General features: G+C 37.2%; 1 protein-coding gene across 10 annotated transcripts in view; it reads left to right on the top strand.

Annotated features, from left to right (window-relative positions):
- The window catches only part of Psd3 (pleckstrin and Sec7 domain containing 3), a 475,055-nt gene that overhangs the window by 378,168 nt on the left and 79,108 nt on the right, over nt 1-17,779 (top strand). For all 10 annotated transcript variants that reach the window (XM_060381869.1, XM_060381868.1, XM_060381871.1 and 7 more), the window contains one exon: nt 17,075-17,268. In XM_060381869.1, coding sequence (XP_060237852.1) covers nt 17,075-17,268 — 194 coding nt within the window. The remainder of the gene's footprint in view (nt 1-17,074; nt 17,269-17,779) is intronic.

The following is a 17,779-nucleotide window of genomic DNA, read 5'->3' as shown; positions in this document are numbered from 1 at the left end:
GAAAACTGGAGTAATTTGCTACCAAATTCTTCACTTTCAAATGCAAATTCAGAAAGAAAGACACAAGATGTATTTTGTGCATAAATGCTATCTCTAAGTGATGGGGTTGAGATGGATCCTTGGGATGTTTAAGGGTTTCACTGTGAAGATAGTGTTAGCATAGAAAAAGCTGGCCTTGAAAGAGAAGTTATCTTTACTTCACATCTTGTTGGGAATATGCAAAGTCATCTGGTTGGGGAGTAAATGGGACATGATTATAATGTTACTACCCTCCTTGTCTTAGAGCAATTTTGGAGTCACTGGCAGGAGGAAATCTGGGGGCTGGATTGTAAAGAAGTTTTTTTCTAATACATTGGCCATTTAGGATTTGATATCATCTATAGCATTTGCTAACCTATATAAGAATAACACAAAAAACATAATTTTTAAGTGACCTACAGTATACATACTATGAATAATTATAGGTCCTGAACATGTTAGACAATGTTTTTTTGGATTTCATCATTTACCTATCTCTACATCTTAATGTGAATGTTTAGATGTCTTTTACTGCCTCTGACATAATCTGATTGGCCTCCTCTTTGATCACCTCTGATATAATCTGATTGGCCTGCTCTTTGATCACCTCTCCCTGACGGGGGAGCAGCCTTACCAGGCCACAGAAGATGACAATGCAGCCACTTCTGATGAGAACTGATAGTCTAAGATCAGAAAGAAGGAGAGGAGGACCTCCCCTATCAGTGGACTTGGGGAGGGGCATGCATGCAGAAATGGAAGGATGGGTGGGATCGGGAGGGGAGGAGGGAGGGGCTTATGGGGGGATACAAAATGAATGAAGTGTAATTAATAATAATAAAAAAAGAAAAAAGTCAGAAAAAATTAGCTATATTAATAAGGCTAAAGGAAATTACTTGCCTATTAAAAATTACTAATAGTTATTTTGAAGTCTTTTATTAGGTTTGACCTCAGTGTATTTTCAAAACTTTTTCTTTAAAGAAACACATAAAGGCCACCAGTCATAATATTTAGTTTAGAAAGCTAGGCAATTGTTTAAAGTGGATTTTTATTTAGAACGAAGGCTATGAACCACCATCTTCTTTTCATCTGTCAACGTTCTTATTGATATTAAGGGACACCCCACAGAGCTCAACACTTTAAATAAAGGCATGTTTTTGCACTTAAAAGGTCTATGCCAAATTAAGCTATTTTTAGAAAATAAAATCCAATGTGTTTCACACTTGAAGCAGTGTTTTGAAGTTTATCTATGTGCTTTGTTTTTATTTTTGGCAAGTGAGAAGGGCAGATCCATTTTACATTCCTCTTGCCTTTTAGTATAATAATGTAGAACAACAGAGCGCTCATGATAAGTCATTACTGTTTTCCTGTTTATGCTTCCATTTGTTTTGCAGCTATCATCTGATTTAGTATATCTCAGTAACTAATTTAGCAATTTACTCTTAATTTCAACCACTTTTATCTGTTGTTTTTAAGTGTTTGGCTAATTAGTTTAGAGACTTCACTTAAGTACAATTTTGGGGTTTTTTTTGTTTTGTTTTGTTTGTTTGTTTGTTTTTTAATGAACTATAAGATCTAAGAGCTACCGTTACCCATTACCTCATTTCTACCACTCCTGAAAGAGTCCTCATGCTAAGATACCAGCTTACTTCATGTGGACTCTTCCCTCCTTGTAAACCTGTAACAGGTACTTTGTATACAACTGTGCTGGGCCATGTATTTACAATATTTCAGTTAAGAGATGATACCCATTATGTGGTATTTGTCCCTTTAGGCATCTTCTTCAATCTGATACCACCCAGAAACCTTAGTGCTTGATTTGATTTTGTATTTATTAAGCTGAGTATGTGCCCTGGGGAACATATCCAGGCATTTCCTTCATGGAGGAGAAAAGGGCTCTGGTTGCCTCCAACTTTCTGTGTTCCACCTGCATTCCTATAGAGACATGAGACAGATAGGGACATCATCTTGAGGTCATGTGAACTCTTTTCCTGTGAATTCTCCCTTCTCCTATCTAGAGCTTTATTTTTCAGTGAGATGAAAGCATCTAGCTTGTAGAGCAATTCTAAGATGAAGCTCCTAAGTGATGGTGATCACAGCTGGCCTGGAGATACAGGATGATGTTTGAAACCCAGCCCCTTCTAATGTTTCTGCTAGAAGAATATGTATGCAGAGTGAAGAGCTGAGGCTATTGAGTTGCTCAAGCCTTCCTGATAGAGGAAAAGAAATGTAAACTTCAATCGCAAGATAGGGATAAAGAACCTGGCACATCATAAGTGCAGACTCACTAATAGCCTGAGAGCAAATCCTGAAATTTTAGAACACTCCCCAACATACTTACATTATTTTACTACAGTACTGTGACATGTTTAAAATACTTACTTTTTCCCATAACACATTTCTAGCTGTAAGGAAAAAATAAAAAAACATACTAGAAAGCAGAAAACACAATTTGAAGAGACAGAGGAAAGCATCAGAATCAGTCAGAAAGTGCATGAAAGTTGGATTTATCAGAGCTAGACCTAAAACAACTTTGGTTAAGATGCTAAGAACACCAGTGGATAAAGTAAACAGCACACATGAACAGATGGGCGATGTTAGCAAAGAGGTGGGAGTTCTAAAAACAATAAAGTGAAACTATATATAAACAGCACTGACAGACATGGTAGGGTGTTTGGGCCCATTAATGGTATGTACCTCTGTGGAAAAAGACTCTAAATTTGAGGGTATATCAGAAGGAACTTCTGAATGGAAAAAAAGGGGAGTTGGGTGCAAGATTTAGAAAAAGAACAATATCTGAGAACTCAACAACTTAAAGATGTAGCATACTGAGAACGCGACAACTCCAGAAGGCGTAACATACTAACAGCATGTGGAAGAGTCTAGAGAGAATGGAAAAGAGATAATGAACCAGCAGTGACTGAAATCTTCCCACCAGTGTCAAGCAGAAAGCCCCAGATCCAGACAGCTCAGAGAATGCGAGGTAGGGGATGAAGGACCCTGCATTTTGGTATATCATTTCAAGCTACAAAGAAAACCTACTCTGTTAGCTCAACAAACCCATTTTAAATATAAATTACATATGTAAGCTAGAATAACTAGTAAAGGAAAATAATGGCTAGCACTAAGGAAAAGGGCAGCTAGAGAAGGTTTAAGAGCAAGGAAATGTTCATGAGTGAAGAAGGGTGTTTGATGATAATAATAGAGCAGTCTATTCTCCAAAAAGCCATGATAGCCCTTCATGTGCTTATCTAAAAGGAATGTCATCATGTCAATAGACAGTCAAAGGCTGTGGGCTGGAGAGATGGCTCAGAGGTTAAGAGCACAAGTGGCTCTTGAGTTCAATTCCCATCAACCACATGGTGGATCATAACCACCTGTAATGAGATCTGGTGCCCTCTTCAGACATGCAGGCATCCCTGCAGACAGAGAACTGTATACATAATAAATAAATCAATCTTTCTTAAAAAAGAAAGAAAAGAAAGTCAAAGACTGATAGATTCGAAAGTGACCATGTCAACAGAAAGTCAGAAGCTGATAGATTATAAATGTTGTATATGAAGGATCTTGACAGATCCAAGAAGGCAAAACATCAAAGCCAAACATTGCTCAGAAAAAAAAAAAAAAACATTTTTTCAGTTTTACTGCACCATCAATAAACTGATATAATTGATTTCTATTGGTGACTTCATACAGTAAAAACAATTCAAATATTGGTCAATTTGTTGATTACAACAGAATTGGGAAAGTTGGTTGCACTCTCAGCCACAATAAAATACACACTAACATTTCTTAATTAGAAAGCATGTACTATTTGCCCTCAGACTATAATATACTTAAATTAGAAATCAACACTTAAATTGTAAAACCTAGAAACAGAGAGACTAAGCAGCATGCTTTTAAATAGTCCGTGAGGGCAATAACCCTGTAGAGAAATTTAAATGGTTTCAATCTAAAGGAAAATGAAAATGCAACTTATCATGATTTGTGTGCTGTGTTGAAAGCAGTGCTTAATTACTTAGCAGCTTGTGTGTAAATTAAAGGAAGAAACGGGTTTCAAATCAATAACTTTCTACATCAAGAAACTAGGGGGAAAGATGAATTAAAATCTAATGTAAATAGAAAAGACAAGTTTGGGCAGAAATTGAGAACAGGTAATTAAGAGAAGTAAAGCTAATTCTTTGAAAAGGTTGATAAAGTAGATAAGGTTTTAGGCATTGTTAACTAACAAACAAATTGAAGGCTTAAATTAAAATTATATATTTTAGATATGAAAGAGGAAATGTAATTCCAAATGCTATGAGACTTAAAGGATTATAAAGAGATACTACAAGCAGTTCTATGCCCACAGATTTGATGGGAACACATTTGTTAAAGAAAACATAAGCCAGAACTCATGAGCCAATATTAATAAAACAGTTGAATCAGTAATTTATTGCCTCCTTGACCAGCACCACACCTGGATGGTGTTACTGGTAAATTCAGCGGAACATTTATGGAACAAATTTTACCAGTTCTTTATAATCTCCCCAAGACTATAGACATGAACAGGGGTCCCACTACACATCCTCACTTGCTATTTTTAAGGTAGGACTCCAAAAGCACCAAAGTTTGGCTACAAGTAGCACTTCTGTCCTCCAATCACAGCCATCGCACACCAAAATAGTCCATGCTGAAGATCAAAAGACAGCCACCACCGGATGGCACCACTCTGCATCTGGAGCAAGTTGAATTTTTACTCCCAGAGCCAAACAAGGCCATTCATAAACCTTCATTAACACTAAGAGCACTTGCTTTAGAACCTTCATTCTTAATAGTTTGTCATAAAGTACTCTGATTCTGTACTTAAAGTTTTCCTAGTTTTTAATTGTCAAATGTCAGAATTTGTAACCCACACTTAACAGTTTGCAACACATCATTTAAATGTAGAATATTACATTATAAAAGCATAAGAGCCAATTGAAAATCTTACAGAATTTATAGTTAATTATATTTATCCAGAATATTTTTCAAATATATAATCATTATAGATTATTACTGTAATTTCTTTTGCATTGAGTTTTTAAAAATTATACAAAAATTTGAAGACAGACTTGCCATATATCAGATCCCTAGTTGCCATACACACTATGACACTGAACACTGCAGCGCTACAAACATCTTTTGCCTGGCATTATAAAATTCATGTTTGCCATCCCTAAAGCTCAGTACAGTAGTTCAAGTGAGAGGGTGTGTGATGAACACCTCAGATCACTTTTTTAATGGCGAGATTTAAAAAACTCTGCAATTCTAAAGTAGGCAATGTATTATTGCTTACTGAGGTCACCTATGCTATAAGGGTCTAGTTTTATCCTTTGCAAAAGAACAGTCAAGTTTTAAGTGTTTCTTTGCCATTCAGTATTTCTCTATTTAGAATTCTCTGTTTAGCTCTGTACCCCATTATTTAGTTGGATTAGCTGATTTGTTGGTGTTTAACTTTTTGAGTTCTTTATATATTCTGGATATTAGCCCTCTGTCAGATACAGGGTTGGTGAAGATCCTTTTCCAGTCTATAGGTTGTCATTTTGTTCTGATGACAGTCTCCTTTGTTTTACAGAAGCTTTTCAGTTTCATGAGATCCCATTTATTGATTGTTGATTTTAGAGCCTGTGCTGTTGATGTTCTGTTCAGGAAGTTATCTCCTGGAGATAACCCAGAAACCCTGCACAGATCACAGATAGCAGCAATCACCAAGTGGGTTCCCTAGTAATAGGAACAGGGACTGTCTCTGACATGAACTCAGTGGCTGGCTCTTCGATCACCTCTCCCTGACGGGGGTGCAGCCTTACCAGGCCACAGAGGAAGACAATGCAGCCAGTCCTGATAAGACCTATTAGGCTAGGGTCAGAGGGAAGGAGAGGAGAACCTCTCCTATCAGTGGACTGGGGGAGGAGCATGGAAGGAGATGAGGGAGGGAGGGTGGGATCAGGAGAGGATGAGGGAAGGGGCTACAGCTGGGATACAAAGTGAATAAATAGTAATAAACAAAAAAACCCAAATAATTAAATTAAATTAAATCATATAAATGATAACATTAAAAAAGACTATTCTTTAGTGTAAGTTCTGGGAGATTTTATTAAAATCAACTGACTATAGATTTATGTCTAACTTTTCATCCTAGTCCATTGGTTGTGGTTTCATGATGTAATTTTAAAACACACTTTTTAGTATAAAATGGAAACATAAAAAGTAGGCAATGCATGGCTCCCCTTTTATATGTGAATTAATAAGCTGGATATATCTATATCAGTAAACAGTACCCCATAATAATAAAGATAGTTAGTGGTTGATATGGAATATGGAGGATGTTAAGTGTATTTTGCAAATGAAAAGAAGCCATTTATATATCATTCTGGAAAAGGTAAAACTATAAGCAAAAACTATAGAGCAGTTGCTAAGGATTGGATGCAATTTCAAAGAGGGCTGTAAATATCCATATGACTACACTGAAAAATGCATGTAAATCAAAAGATACAGAAATTCACCACAATAAGGATTAACATTGGGAGATCCATTTATGAATATTAAGCCAACGACAAACAAAAAAACAAGGTATTAGTCAAGAAACTATCTCTACTAAAATACTTATAAAAAGTGTGGTAACTTTGGCTAAATCCCTGAGAGACAACATGGTTAATTAACTCATGACCAATAAAACCTCTATCCTTGAATCTGATGAACTGTAAAAGGGTACATGACCTAAATTGTATTCTTTCCACCCTGAACCCCAAACTTAGTCTAAAGGGAAAACAGCAGGCAAATCTAAATTGAAAATCATTTTCAAGATAATTGGCCACAATTCTTCAAAGTGTGAAGGTCATGGAGGACTAGGAAAGGCTGTGGAATTGTTACAATATGAGAAGAGAATGAGACCTGACAGTGATGACAATGACTAAATCTATTATGGGATATGGGATTCAATTCTGGGACAACAAAAAAAAAAGTGGATTAGTTTAAAAAAGGTGGTGAAACCTGCAAAAGTGTCTCTTTTAATCCATAGTATTTTACTAATGCTAATTTTTTAGTTTAGAAAATGTCACAGTGGTTATATAAGACGCTTGCAGGAGAGGCTGGACATATGGAAACTTGATGTACTGTCTTTGCAAGTCTAAAATTATTTCAAAATAAATGTAAAATATGGATGTTTAAGAGCTCCAGTTTTAACTTCATTTACCTCTCAGTTACTTACCATGGGAGAACAAAGGTCGTTTTCTCCATCTTCCTCATTAACTATTTTTGAAAGTAATTTTTGATTTACTTAAAATACACTTAGGTGATGGTTATGTTGGATAAAATTTTAATAAAAGAGCCAATGATTAGTAAATAATAAAGAGACAAAAGTAGATAATAGAAAACAGCATTGCCCGGACTCTTCCTATGCTGTTTATCAGATCCTGTGAATACCTTTCTCCTGCCTTTTCCCCTTCTTTATTAACTGAATATTGACCAGCTAATCATTTGGCCTCTTCATGCTCAGGGCGTGTCATGATCTCAGATTTAAAGTTGCTGTGCTCCAGGGTAGCATACAGAGATGTAGAGAGCAAGGCAAGGCAAATGAGAGTTTCACAGTGGCTAACAGGCAGACCCATCCATGCCTTTGTGGTAGTTGGAAAAGTAGCACCTCTTGAGAAGCACTGTGGCACTGTGGAGACACTGCAGCTTTATCTGGGGTTAGGATGCAGTAGTGAGCCTGTTTGCTTGGTGAACAAAACACAGCACTGTTCACTGACCTCCATCTGTAGGTGTCTGTTGTCTTCTACACCTGTTGTTTTGCAAGGTCCTTGTAAAAGTGTAACTTATAGTCTCTGCCAGTAAACTCACTGTTTGAAAGATAACCAAGAAACATCATAGCAGGAGAAAGCAGAGCTATAAAGATTCTCCAGACAGATCTTCCTTATCTCTTAATTACTAAATCTGTGGCTATGGGTATTTATTTGGACTCACTGAATCTGTTTCCTTATCTCAATTTAAAATGCTAATAATGGTCTTACATAATTGTTGTGATCATTAATATTTAACTCACAGGAGACTGTCACTAATTGCTGGCTGTTATTATAATACTTCTTTTATTTAATTAAATATCTGAATAAGTGCTTTTTGTTAATTTTTTAATTGAAAATGGATTTTTTTCCTATAATATATCCTGAATGCGGTCTCCCCAAGTTCCTCTCTGCTTTCCCCCATCTAAATCCACCCCCTTCCTGTCTCTAATTAGAAAATGAACAGTTTCATTCTAAGGAATAATAATTAAAAATATAATAAGATAAAACAAAAACTTAACACATCAGAATTGGACAAAACAAATAGAAGGAAAAGATTTCAAGAGAAGACAAAATTAATAGAGACCCACTTGATTGTGTACTCAGGAATCCCGTAAGAACACTAAAGTGAAAGCCATAATATATTTGCAAAGGACTTGAAGGGTGAAAAGAGTGAATACATACATACATATATATACATATATATAATATTTAAAAATATTTAAAGTATTTTAAAATATTTTAATATAAATATATTTTTAAAATATAAAAATATGGGGCTGGAGAGATGGCTCAGTGGTTAAGAGCACTGAATGCTTTTCCAGAGGACCTGGGTTCAATACTCGTACCCACATGGCAGCTCACAGCTGTCTATTATTCCAAGATCTAATATCACAGACATATATGCAGGCAAAGCACCAATGCACATAAAATAAAAATAAATTATTAAATATATATATAACTATTTATTTTATATATAATAAATATTAAAAATAATAAAAGCAAAGCCCTGAAACATCCTTATAAAATGAGGAACCTTCAAAGATTCTGTTGTTCATTTTCTGTAGGCCATCTACCGCTGGGCATGCAGCCTGAGTACTTTACCTCCCCAGTGACACTCCCTTGGATGACACTAAATTTTTATTTGCAAGTGTTTATCAGCTTGAGACTGCTTCTGGATTAGGGATGGGAGCATGTGTCCACTTCTTTCATCTCTGGTGCAAGCCCTGTCCATGATGCCTCAGTCTCACTGAGTTCAAATGAGCATCTGTTGTGTTGATTTAGGGGACCTTGTTTTAGTAGTGTCTCTCATGTCCTCTGGCTCTTACACTCTTTCTGCTTCCTCTTGCACGGGATTCCCTGAGCCCTGAGAGGAGGGATTTTAGGTAGATATTCCTTTTAGTGCTGAGTGTTCTGAGGTCCTAGGTCTCTCATTTTCTGCAAAATGTCTGTGTGTTGGTCTCTGCATTTGTTCCCATCTGCTGTATGGCGGAGTTTCTGTGATGATAGCTGAGGAAGGTACTGATCTATGAGTATAGCAGAATGTCAGGAGTAATTTCATTGCTATAGAACAAGAAGGAGGAGGAAGGAGGGATAAGGAAGAAGAGAAGAAGAAAGAAGAAGAAGGAAGAAAGAAGGAGGAGGAAGATTATTTGATTTTACTGTTGGTTCCTGGGCAATGTAGCCCCAAGTTCTTGTTCACAAACAGGGTTAGGTCTGGGTTCTATCTCATGGAGTGTGCCTTTAGTCAAGTCAGATATTGATTAGCTATTTCCAGAAGCTCTATGCTACCATTGCACCGGCATACCTCGCAGGCAGAACATCATCGTGGGACAAAGGTTTGTGGCTAGGTTGCTGTGTAAGTTTTTCCTTTGTGAGCCTCTAGAGTTCCTTTCTTATCAAGGATGCTGATGTGTAGGGGTGAAGGTTCTATGTAGGCAACAGGTCTACTCTGTGTTCGGTGAGTTGTGCATATGTTGTTCCTAGCCAATGGGGACTTCATTCAGTTTGTGGAGAGCAAGCTATAGTCTTGACAGCACTATAGCTGGTTTTTTGTTTTTTTTGTTTTTTTGTTTTTTGTTTTTTTTTTTTTTTGGGCATTCCTTTAGGACCCCCTTGACTAATAAGTCAATTAGCTATAACCCAGGCCTGGTACTGGAAGCTTCATTTTGTGACAAGAGATGGCTAGTTGGGACTCTGTCTCCTGCATTACGTGGTGATTTCATTTAGATTGTCTTCATATATGTTAATATTTTAGTATGCTGCTACTGTGTTAGGTTTCCATAGCACCCCTCTAATGGTCCTTAATTCTAGCTGTCACTTCCCATATTCCCTCCTTCCTCCCCTTCAGGTCTCTGCCTCTCCATTTGGTCTTCCCACTACAGTACCCAACCCATGCATCCATAGCTATTTATTCTATTTCCCTTTCCTAAGGACGTCACTCTGAGACCCCACCCTCACCTATACTACCACACTCCTATACCTACACACTCTATACTTACCCCTTGTGGTGATCTTAGTTAGCATTGACCTAACACCTAATATCTACATATAAAGGAGCTATTTCAGTCTTTCCGGGCCTGGGGTCCCTCACGCAAGATCATTTTTTTTTAGATCCACCCATTTACTTACAAATTTCACAGTGTCATATTTTTAAACAGCTAAGTAATACTCAATTACATAAATGCACCACATTTTCTTTATCCATTCTTCTGTTGGGGGACATCTAAGTTGTTTCTGTTGTGAAAGTGGTTGAGCAAATGTATGTGCGACAGCATGGAGTGCCCTTGAGATATATGCCCAACAATGCTATCACTGGATCTTGAGGTAGAGTGATTCCATCTTCCTGAGGAACCACCATGCTGATTTCTGTGTTAGCTGTAAAAGTTTGCAGTCTTACCAGCAGTGGATGAATGTTCCCCTTAATCCACGTCCTCACCAGCATGTCTCTTGTCATTTGTCCTTCTGACAAATGAAAGATGAAATCTCAAGTTTCTCTTTTTTTTGTTGTTTTTGATAAGGATGTTGAACACTTTTTTAAAGTTTTTCTCAGCTATTTGATTTTCTTCTTTTGAGAATTTTCTGTTTAGATATCACATCATTTTTAATTAGATTATTTGTATTTTTGTGCCTATTTTTTTTAATTCTTTATATATTTTGGATATTATTCCTCTATTGGATGTGTTGTTGGAAAAAATCTTTCCCATTCTGAAGACTGCCACTTTGTGTAAATGATGGTATCATTTGCCATACAGAAACTTTTTAGTTTTGTGAAGTCCCAATAATAACTCGATGATCTTAGTGCCTGTGCTAATGTTCTGTTCAGAAAGTCCTTTCCTGTGCCAATCACTCTTCCCCTATTTTCTCTTCTATCAGGTACAATGTATCTGGTTTTATGTTGATCCATTTGGAGTTGTTTTGTGTAGGCTAATAGGTATTAATATTTGGATTCTTCTATATGCAGTCGTTCTGATTGATTACTCCTATTTGTTGAGATGCTTTTCCCCAGTCTGTCTACCTTATTGAAAATCTGGTGTCCATAGGTGTGTGGATTTATGTCTGCATCTTTAATTTCATTCAGTTGGGCAACATGTCTGTTTCCTGCCAATACCATGCTGTTTTTATTGCTATAGCACTCTGTTGGAAAATTTGAGGTTAGGGATGGTGATACCTCTAGCAGTTCTTTCAGGATTCAGGATTGTTTTAGCTATCCTGGATTTTCTTTTATTTCTATATAAAACTGAAATTTTTCCTTTTAGGATCTGTAAAGATCTATTTTAGAATTTTATTGGGGATTTCATTGAATCTGTAGATTGCTTTTGGTAGGATGGCAATTATTACTATGTTAATCCTATAAAATCCTAATCATGGGAGATTTTCCATCTTCTGATATCTTCTTCAGTGACTTGATATTTTTGTACACAAGTCTTTTACTTGTTTGGTTAGAGTTACCCCAAGATGTTTTATATTATTTGAGGCTATTGTGAAAGGTATTGTTTCTCTGATTTCTTTCCCAGTTCATTTGTTGAAGTGGAAGTTTCTGGCCTCTTTGGAAACTCAGTTGTGCATATGGTTTATTGGTCCTAAGTGTAGGACGTGGGAATGTTTTTCCCCACGGAAAACAGCCTCCCTCCTAACAGCCCCCACAGAAAGCAGCCCCTGTGAAAAGGCATGTGATGTTGGTCAGCTGAAAACTACCTAGTGCAAGGGACATGGATTTTCAGAGCTGGAAAACCTTCTTGTGCAGACTCTGAGAAGAGATAAATAGAAGCCCACAGACAGAGACAATTTCTGCATCTGAAAGGTTTTGCATTGCTACACTCTGCAACAGTTTGGATCCTTCACTGGTCTTTGCAGAGAGAAATGTTTCAGAGAACTGCTCCTGCTACTTTGGTGGAGTTTGGCGACTTCGGGGGACTCATGCCACTTGGGCAGAGTCTAGCCACTACTACTGAATGATTCTGCTGCTGCTGCTGCTTTATATTTGGCTAGACTCCTGGTATCCTGATGACTGGGTTTGGTAATATCCAAAGAACTCATCAACCCTAATCAGCAGGAAGAAGCTAAAGGAGATCTACATCCCTTTCCCTACTAATCTCCTACCTAAGGTCTGGGGTGGCAGGTGGGGGTTGGAAGGGAGGTAATGGCCTTTAAGAACCTCAAATAAAGGAGTTTTTTTGAAAAATCAAAGCCTAGTAGGGGAGAAGAAGGGACAGAGGATGTGATTGGAAGGAGTTGAGAGAGGGGGCTTCAATTGGGATATATAATGAATAAATTGTAAAAGTAAAAATAAAAGACTTCATGCAGCAGGGTACCGAAACATATGCTGAGATGCATAGCCAAACTTTGGGCAGAGTGCAGGGAATCTTATGAAAGAAGGGGGAGATAGAAAGACCTGGAGGTAACAGGAGCTCCACAAAGGGAGCAACAGAACCAAAAAATCTGGGCACAGGGGTCTTTTCTGAGACAAATACTCCAACCAAGGACCATGCATGGAGATAACTTAGAACCCCTGCACAGAAGTAGCCCAAGGCAACTCAATATCCAAGAGGGTTCCGCAATAATAGGACCAGGGACTATCTCTGACATTAACTCATGGGCTGGCTCTTGAGTGCTCCCCACCTGAGGAGGGAGCAGCCTTGCCAGGCCACAGAGGAAGACAAAGAAGCCAGCCCTGATGAAATCTGATAGACTATGGTCAGATGGAAGGGGAGGAAGACCACCCCTATTATTGGACTGGGGGAGGGGTATAGGAGAAGAAGAGGGAGGGAGAGTTGGATTAGGAGGGGATGGAGGAGGGGGCTACAGCTGGGATACAAAGTGAATAAACTGTAATTAATAAAATTTTTAAATAGTAAAAACTAAACTAACAAAATTTAAAAAACCAACAACAAAAGAAGAAAAATATTCAAAAAAGAAAGAAAAATCAAAGCCTACAGTTTATCATTTGTATATAAGAGGGCTACTAATTTTTGTGAGTTAATTGTGTATCAAGCTACTTTGCTAAGAATGTTTATCAGCTGTAGAAGTTTCCCTGTAGAAGTTTGAGGGTCATGTGTGTATGTATATATATATTTATATATATATCATATCATCTGCAAGTAAAGATAATTTGACTATTTGTATGCCCTTGATCTCCTTCAAGTGTCTTATTGCCCAGCCTTCAAATACTATATTGAATAGGTATGGTCCTGATGTTGGTGGAGTTGCTTTGAGTTTCTTTGCATTTAAGTCATTATTGTCTATGTGCTTGCTGTAAATTGCCTTTATTATGTTGAGGTATGTCCTATGTTTCCCTAATCTCCCCTGGATTTTATTATGATGGCATGTTGCATTATGGTAAAGGCCTTTAGTGAGATGATTGTGTGGAACTTTGTTTATATGGTGGATTACACTAATTTACATATGTTGCACCATCCCTGTTTCTCTGGGATTAAACATACTTTATCATGGTGGATGATCTTTTTGATGTGTTTACCAAGTATTTTATTGATAATTTTGCATCTATGTTCTTTGGGGAAATTGGTCTGTAATCATCTTTCTTTATTGGGTCTTTATGTGGTTTGGATATCAGGATAACTGTGGCCTCATACTTCTGTTTCTATTTAAGAAATATTGGCATTAATTCCTCTTTGAAAGTCTGGTAGAATTCTGTGCTAAAACCATCTACCCCCGAGTTTGCTCACCCTTCCTTCCTTCCTTCCTTCCTTCCTTCCTTCCTTCCTTCCTTCCTTCCTTCCTTCCTCCCTCCCTCCCTCCCTCCCTCCCTCCCTCCCTCCCTCCCTTCTTTCTTTCTTTCTTTCTTTCTTTCTTTCTTTCTTTCTTTCTTTCTTTCTTTCTTTCTTTCTGTTTTTGTTTGAGAGACTTTTAGTTACTGCTTCTATTTAACTAGGGGTTATAGGTCTGTTTAAATTGCTCATCTGATCTTAATTTTACTTTGTAGTTGGTATACATCAAGAAAATTATTGATATCTTTTAGATTTCCCAATTTGGTGGAATACAGGTTTTTAAAGTATGTCTTTCGGATTCTCTGGATGTCATCTGTGTTTATTATTATGCACCACCCGTAATTTTGTTAATTAGGATATTTCTCTCTGCCTTTTAGTTAACTTGTATAAGGGTTTGTCAAACTTACTTTCTCAAAGAACCAACTCTATGTTTCATTGATTTTTTTTGTATTCTATTTTATTTATCTATTTGTTTTTATTTGATTGATTTCAGCCCTGTGTTTATTTTGTGTTGTCTTATTTTGGATGTGATTTCTTCATTTTAGCTTTTAAGTGTGCTGTTAAATGGCTAGTATGAGATCCCTACAATATTTCATGTAGGCATTTAGTGCCATAAACTCTCCTCTTAGAACCGCCTTTATTGTTTCCCATGGGTTTGTTATATTGCATATTAATTTTCATTCAGTTCTAGAAAGTTTTTTTTATTTCTTTCTTAATTTCTGTCTTGACAGCTGTTCAGTTTCCATGATTCTATAAGTTTTATGTGGCTTCTGTTGTTGATATCCAGCTTTAATCTGTTGTGGTCAGACAGAATGCAGGATACCAATTTTCTTACATTTCTAGAGACTTAATTTGTGTCGTTGAGTATGTGGTCAGTTTTGGAGAAAACTCCATGAAATGCTGAGAAGCTATATTCTTCTGTGTTTGTGTGGAATGTTCTGTAGATATCTCTTCAGCCCATTTGTTTTACAGTGTCCTTTAGCTCCAGCATCTGTCTGCTTAGGTTTTTGTGTATGTGTCCTGTCTATATCATTAAGAATGGGCTGTTGAAGTCACCCACTATCAGCATGTGATGGTCAGTATATGTTTTAAGCTGTAGTAGTATTTCTTTTACAAACTTCGGTGTCTTTGTGTTTGGGGCATAGATACTAAGAAATGCAAAGTTCTCTGTGTTTTTGTTGTTGTTGTTGTTATGTTTTGTTTTCTTGATGATTGTGTAGTGTCCTTTCCTATCTCTTTTGATTCATTTGGTTTAAAGCCTATTTTGTCATATATTAAAGTGGTTACACCAGCTTGCTTTTTAGGTCTAATTCCTTGGGATATCTTTTTTCTATCCTTTTTATTCTAAGGTGACATCTATCCTTGATATTAAGATGTGCTTTTGGGATACAGCAGAAAAATGGAACCTATTTTTGCATCCATACAGTTAGTCTGTGTCTTTTTATTGGGAGAGTGGAATTTTAATGTTGAGAGATATCAATAAACAGTGTTTGTCGATTCCTGTTATTTTGTTGTTGATGTTGTGGCGACAGCAGTGGTTGTGTGTGTGTGTGTGTGTGTGTGTGTGTCTGTGTGTGTGTCTGTGTGTTTGCCTGTGCTTCTCCTTTTGTGATTTGCTTGCTGCTCTGGGATTATTTATTCTTTGTGTTGTTTTAGTTGTGGTTAACCTCTATAGGTTGGAGTTTTCCTTCCAGGACCTTCTGGATGTTTCTTAAATTTGGTTTTATCATGGAATGTCTTATTTTCTCCATCTATTCTGACTGAAAGTTTTGCTGGTTAAATATAGTAGCAGTGACTGACATCTGAGGTCTCTGAGAGTCTGTAGAATATGTATCTATACCTTCTGGCCTTGAGAATTTCCATTGAGTTATCAGGTTCCATTGAGTTAATAGGTCTTCCTTCATAAGTTACTTGGGGTTCTTCCCTTTCACATTTACTGTTTTGATTATTACATGCAAGGGGTACTTTCTTTTCTAATCAGTCTGTTTGGTGTTCTGTACACTTCTCGTACTTTGATAGGCATCTTCTCCTTTTGGTTAGAAAAATTTTATTTTATTTTATTTTTTCTTATAATTTTTATTTTTTATATTAATCACAGGTTATTTACTTAGTATCCTAGCCATAGCCTCCTTCCTCATTCCCTTCCAATCCCACCCTCCCTCCCTCATCTCCTCCCTGCCCCTTTCCAAGTCCACTGATAGGGGAGGTCCTCCTCCACTTCCATCTGACCCTAGCTTATCAGATATCTTCAGGACTGGCTGCAATGTCCTCTTCTGTGGCCTAGCAAGGCTGCTTCTAACTCGGGGGAGAGGGGAAGAGGTCAGAGAGCCAGCCATTGAAATGTCAGAAATTCCCCATACTAAAGTACCCACTTGGATACTGAGGTACCATGGGCTATATCTGTGCGGGGTTCTAGATTATATCCATTCATGGTCCTTGGTTGGAGAAACAGTCTCATAAAAGACCCTTGTGCCCTGATATATTTTGTCCTTGTGGAGCTCCTGTCCTCTCTGGGTCATACTAACTCCCCCTTCTTTCATATGATTCCCTGTATTCTGCCGAAGGTTTGGTTAAGAGTCTCAGCATCTGCTTTGATACAACTGCTAGGTAGAGTCTTTCAGAGGCTCCTGTCCTGTTACTTGTTTTCTCCTACATCCAATGTCCATCCCATTTGTCTTTCTAAGTGAGGATTGATCATCTTACCCTGGGTCCTCTTTCTTGTTTAGCTTTTTTAGGTGTACAGATTTTAGTATGTTTATTCTATTTTATAGGTCTAGTATCCACTTATAAATGAGTATATACCGTGTTCTTCTGTGATTATTTTTGGTTGGAAATACTGTGTGTTCCTTTGACCTTTCTCTATTCCTATCATTCTTACATTTGGTCGTTTCATAGTGTTCCTGATTATCATAATGGTTCTTGTGAACAGTGATGGACTTTTATAAAACAAAGGAGCTGATGACACTACATAACTTTGTTCATTCAAAGTTACGGTAATTCCTTGTTTCAGTTTTTGTGTTTTCTCTCTTACAGAGATGATGAAGAGAAAAAAAAATCTCCCTCAGAAGGTACTGATGAGAAGGCCAATGGAACACACCCAAAGACCATCAGTCGTATTGGGAGTACAACTAACCCATTTTTGGACATTCCTCATGACCCAAATGCTGCTGTATACAAAAGTGGGTTTTTGGCCCGCAAAATCCACGCAGATATGGATGGAAAGAAGAGTAAGCCTTGCTGATTGACATTTTCTATTTGATTTAATTCATCTTTAGTCTCAAATTTTAAAGTGAATTCATTTGAAATAAAGTTAAGGATGAAGGAAAGTTGTGTTTATGTAGTGAAGTATTCTTGAAGTAAGAGTAGGCTTAAAGCAAAGACTAACATTTGTACCCAATCTTTCAAAAGTCATTTCAGAACTCTAGAAATGGAAAACTGCTCACAGATTATTCATTTCCATAGCTCTCATTTATTTGTGTATCCATGACTTTTGACAAATAACACTGATTAAGACAATGTAGCACTGAAAGGATGGGCACAGACACTATATTCATAGATTTACATTCTTGACGGCTGGGGAAAGGTTTAATTTATAGCACATAGAGTAATTAGTAACATAAGGTTCCAGAGACAATGAGGAAAGAAATTTATATCTGAAGGATATAGGGCATCGGGGTGGGTCGTTGGTAACATGGAAAGGTGAAACGCAGGGCAGTGTGATGTCATTAGTATTAGGAA

Source organism: Meriones unguiculatus, chromosome 4, assembly GCF_030254825.1.
Source record: "Meriones unguiculatus strain TT.TT164.6M chromosome 4, Bangor_MerUng_6.1, whole genome shotgun sequence".
Classification (NCBI taxonomy): domain Eukaryota; kingdom Metazoa; phylum Chordata; class Mammalia; order Rodentia; family Muridae; genus Meriones; species Meriones unguiculatus.
This window is presented reverse-complemented; position numbering and strand designations above follow the sequence as displayed.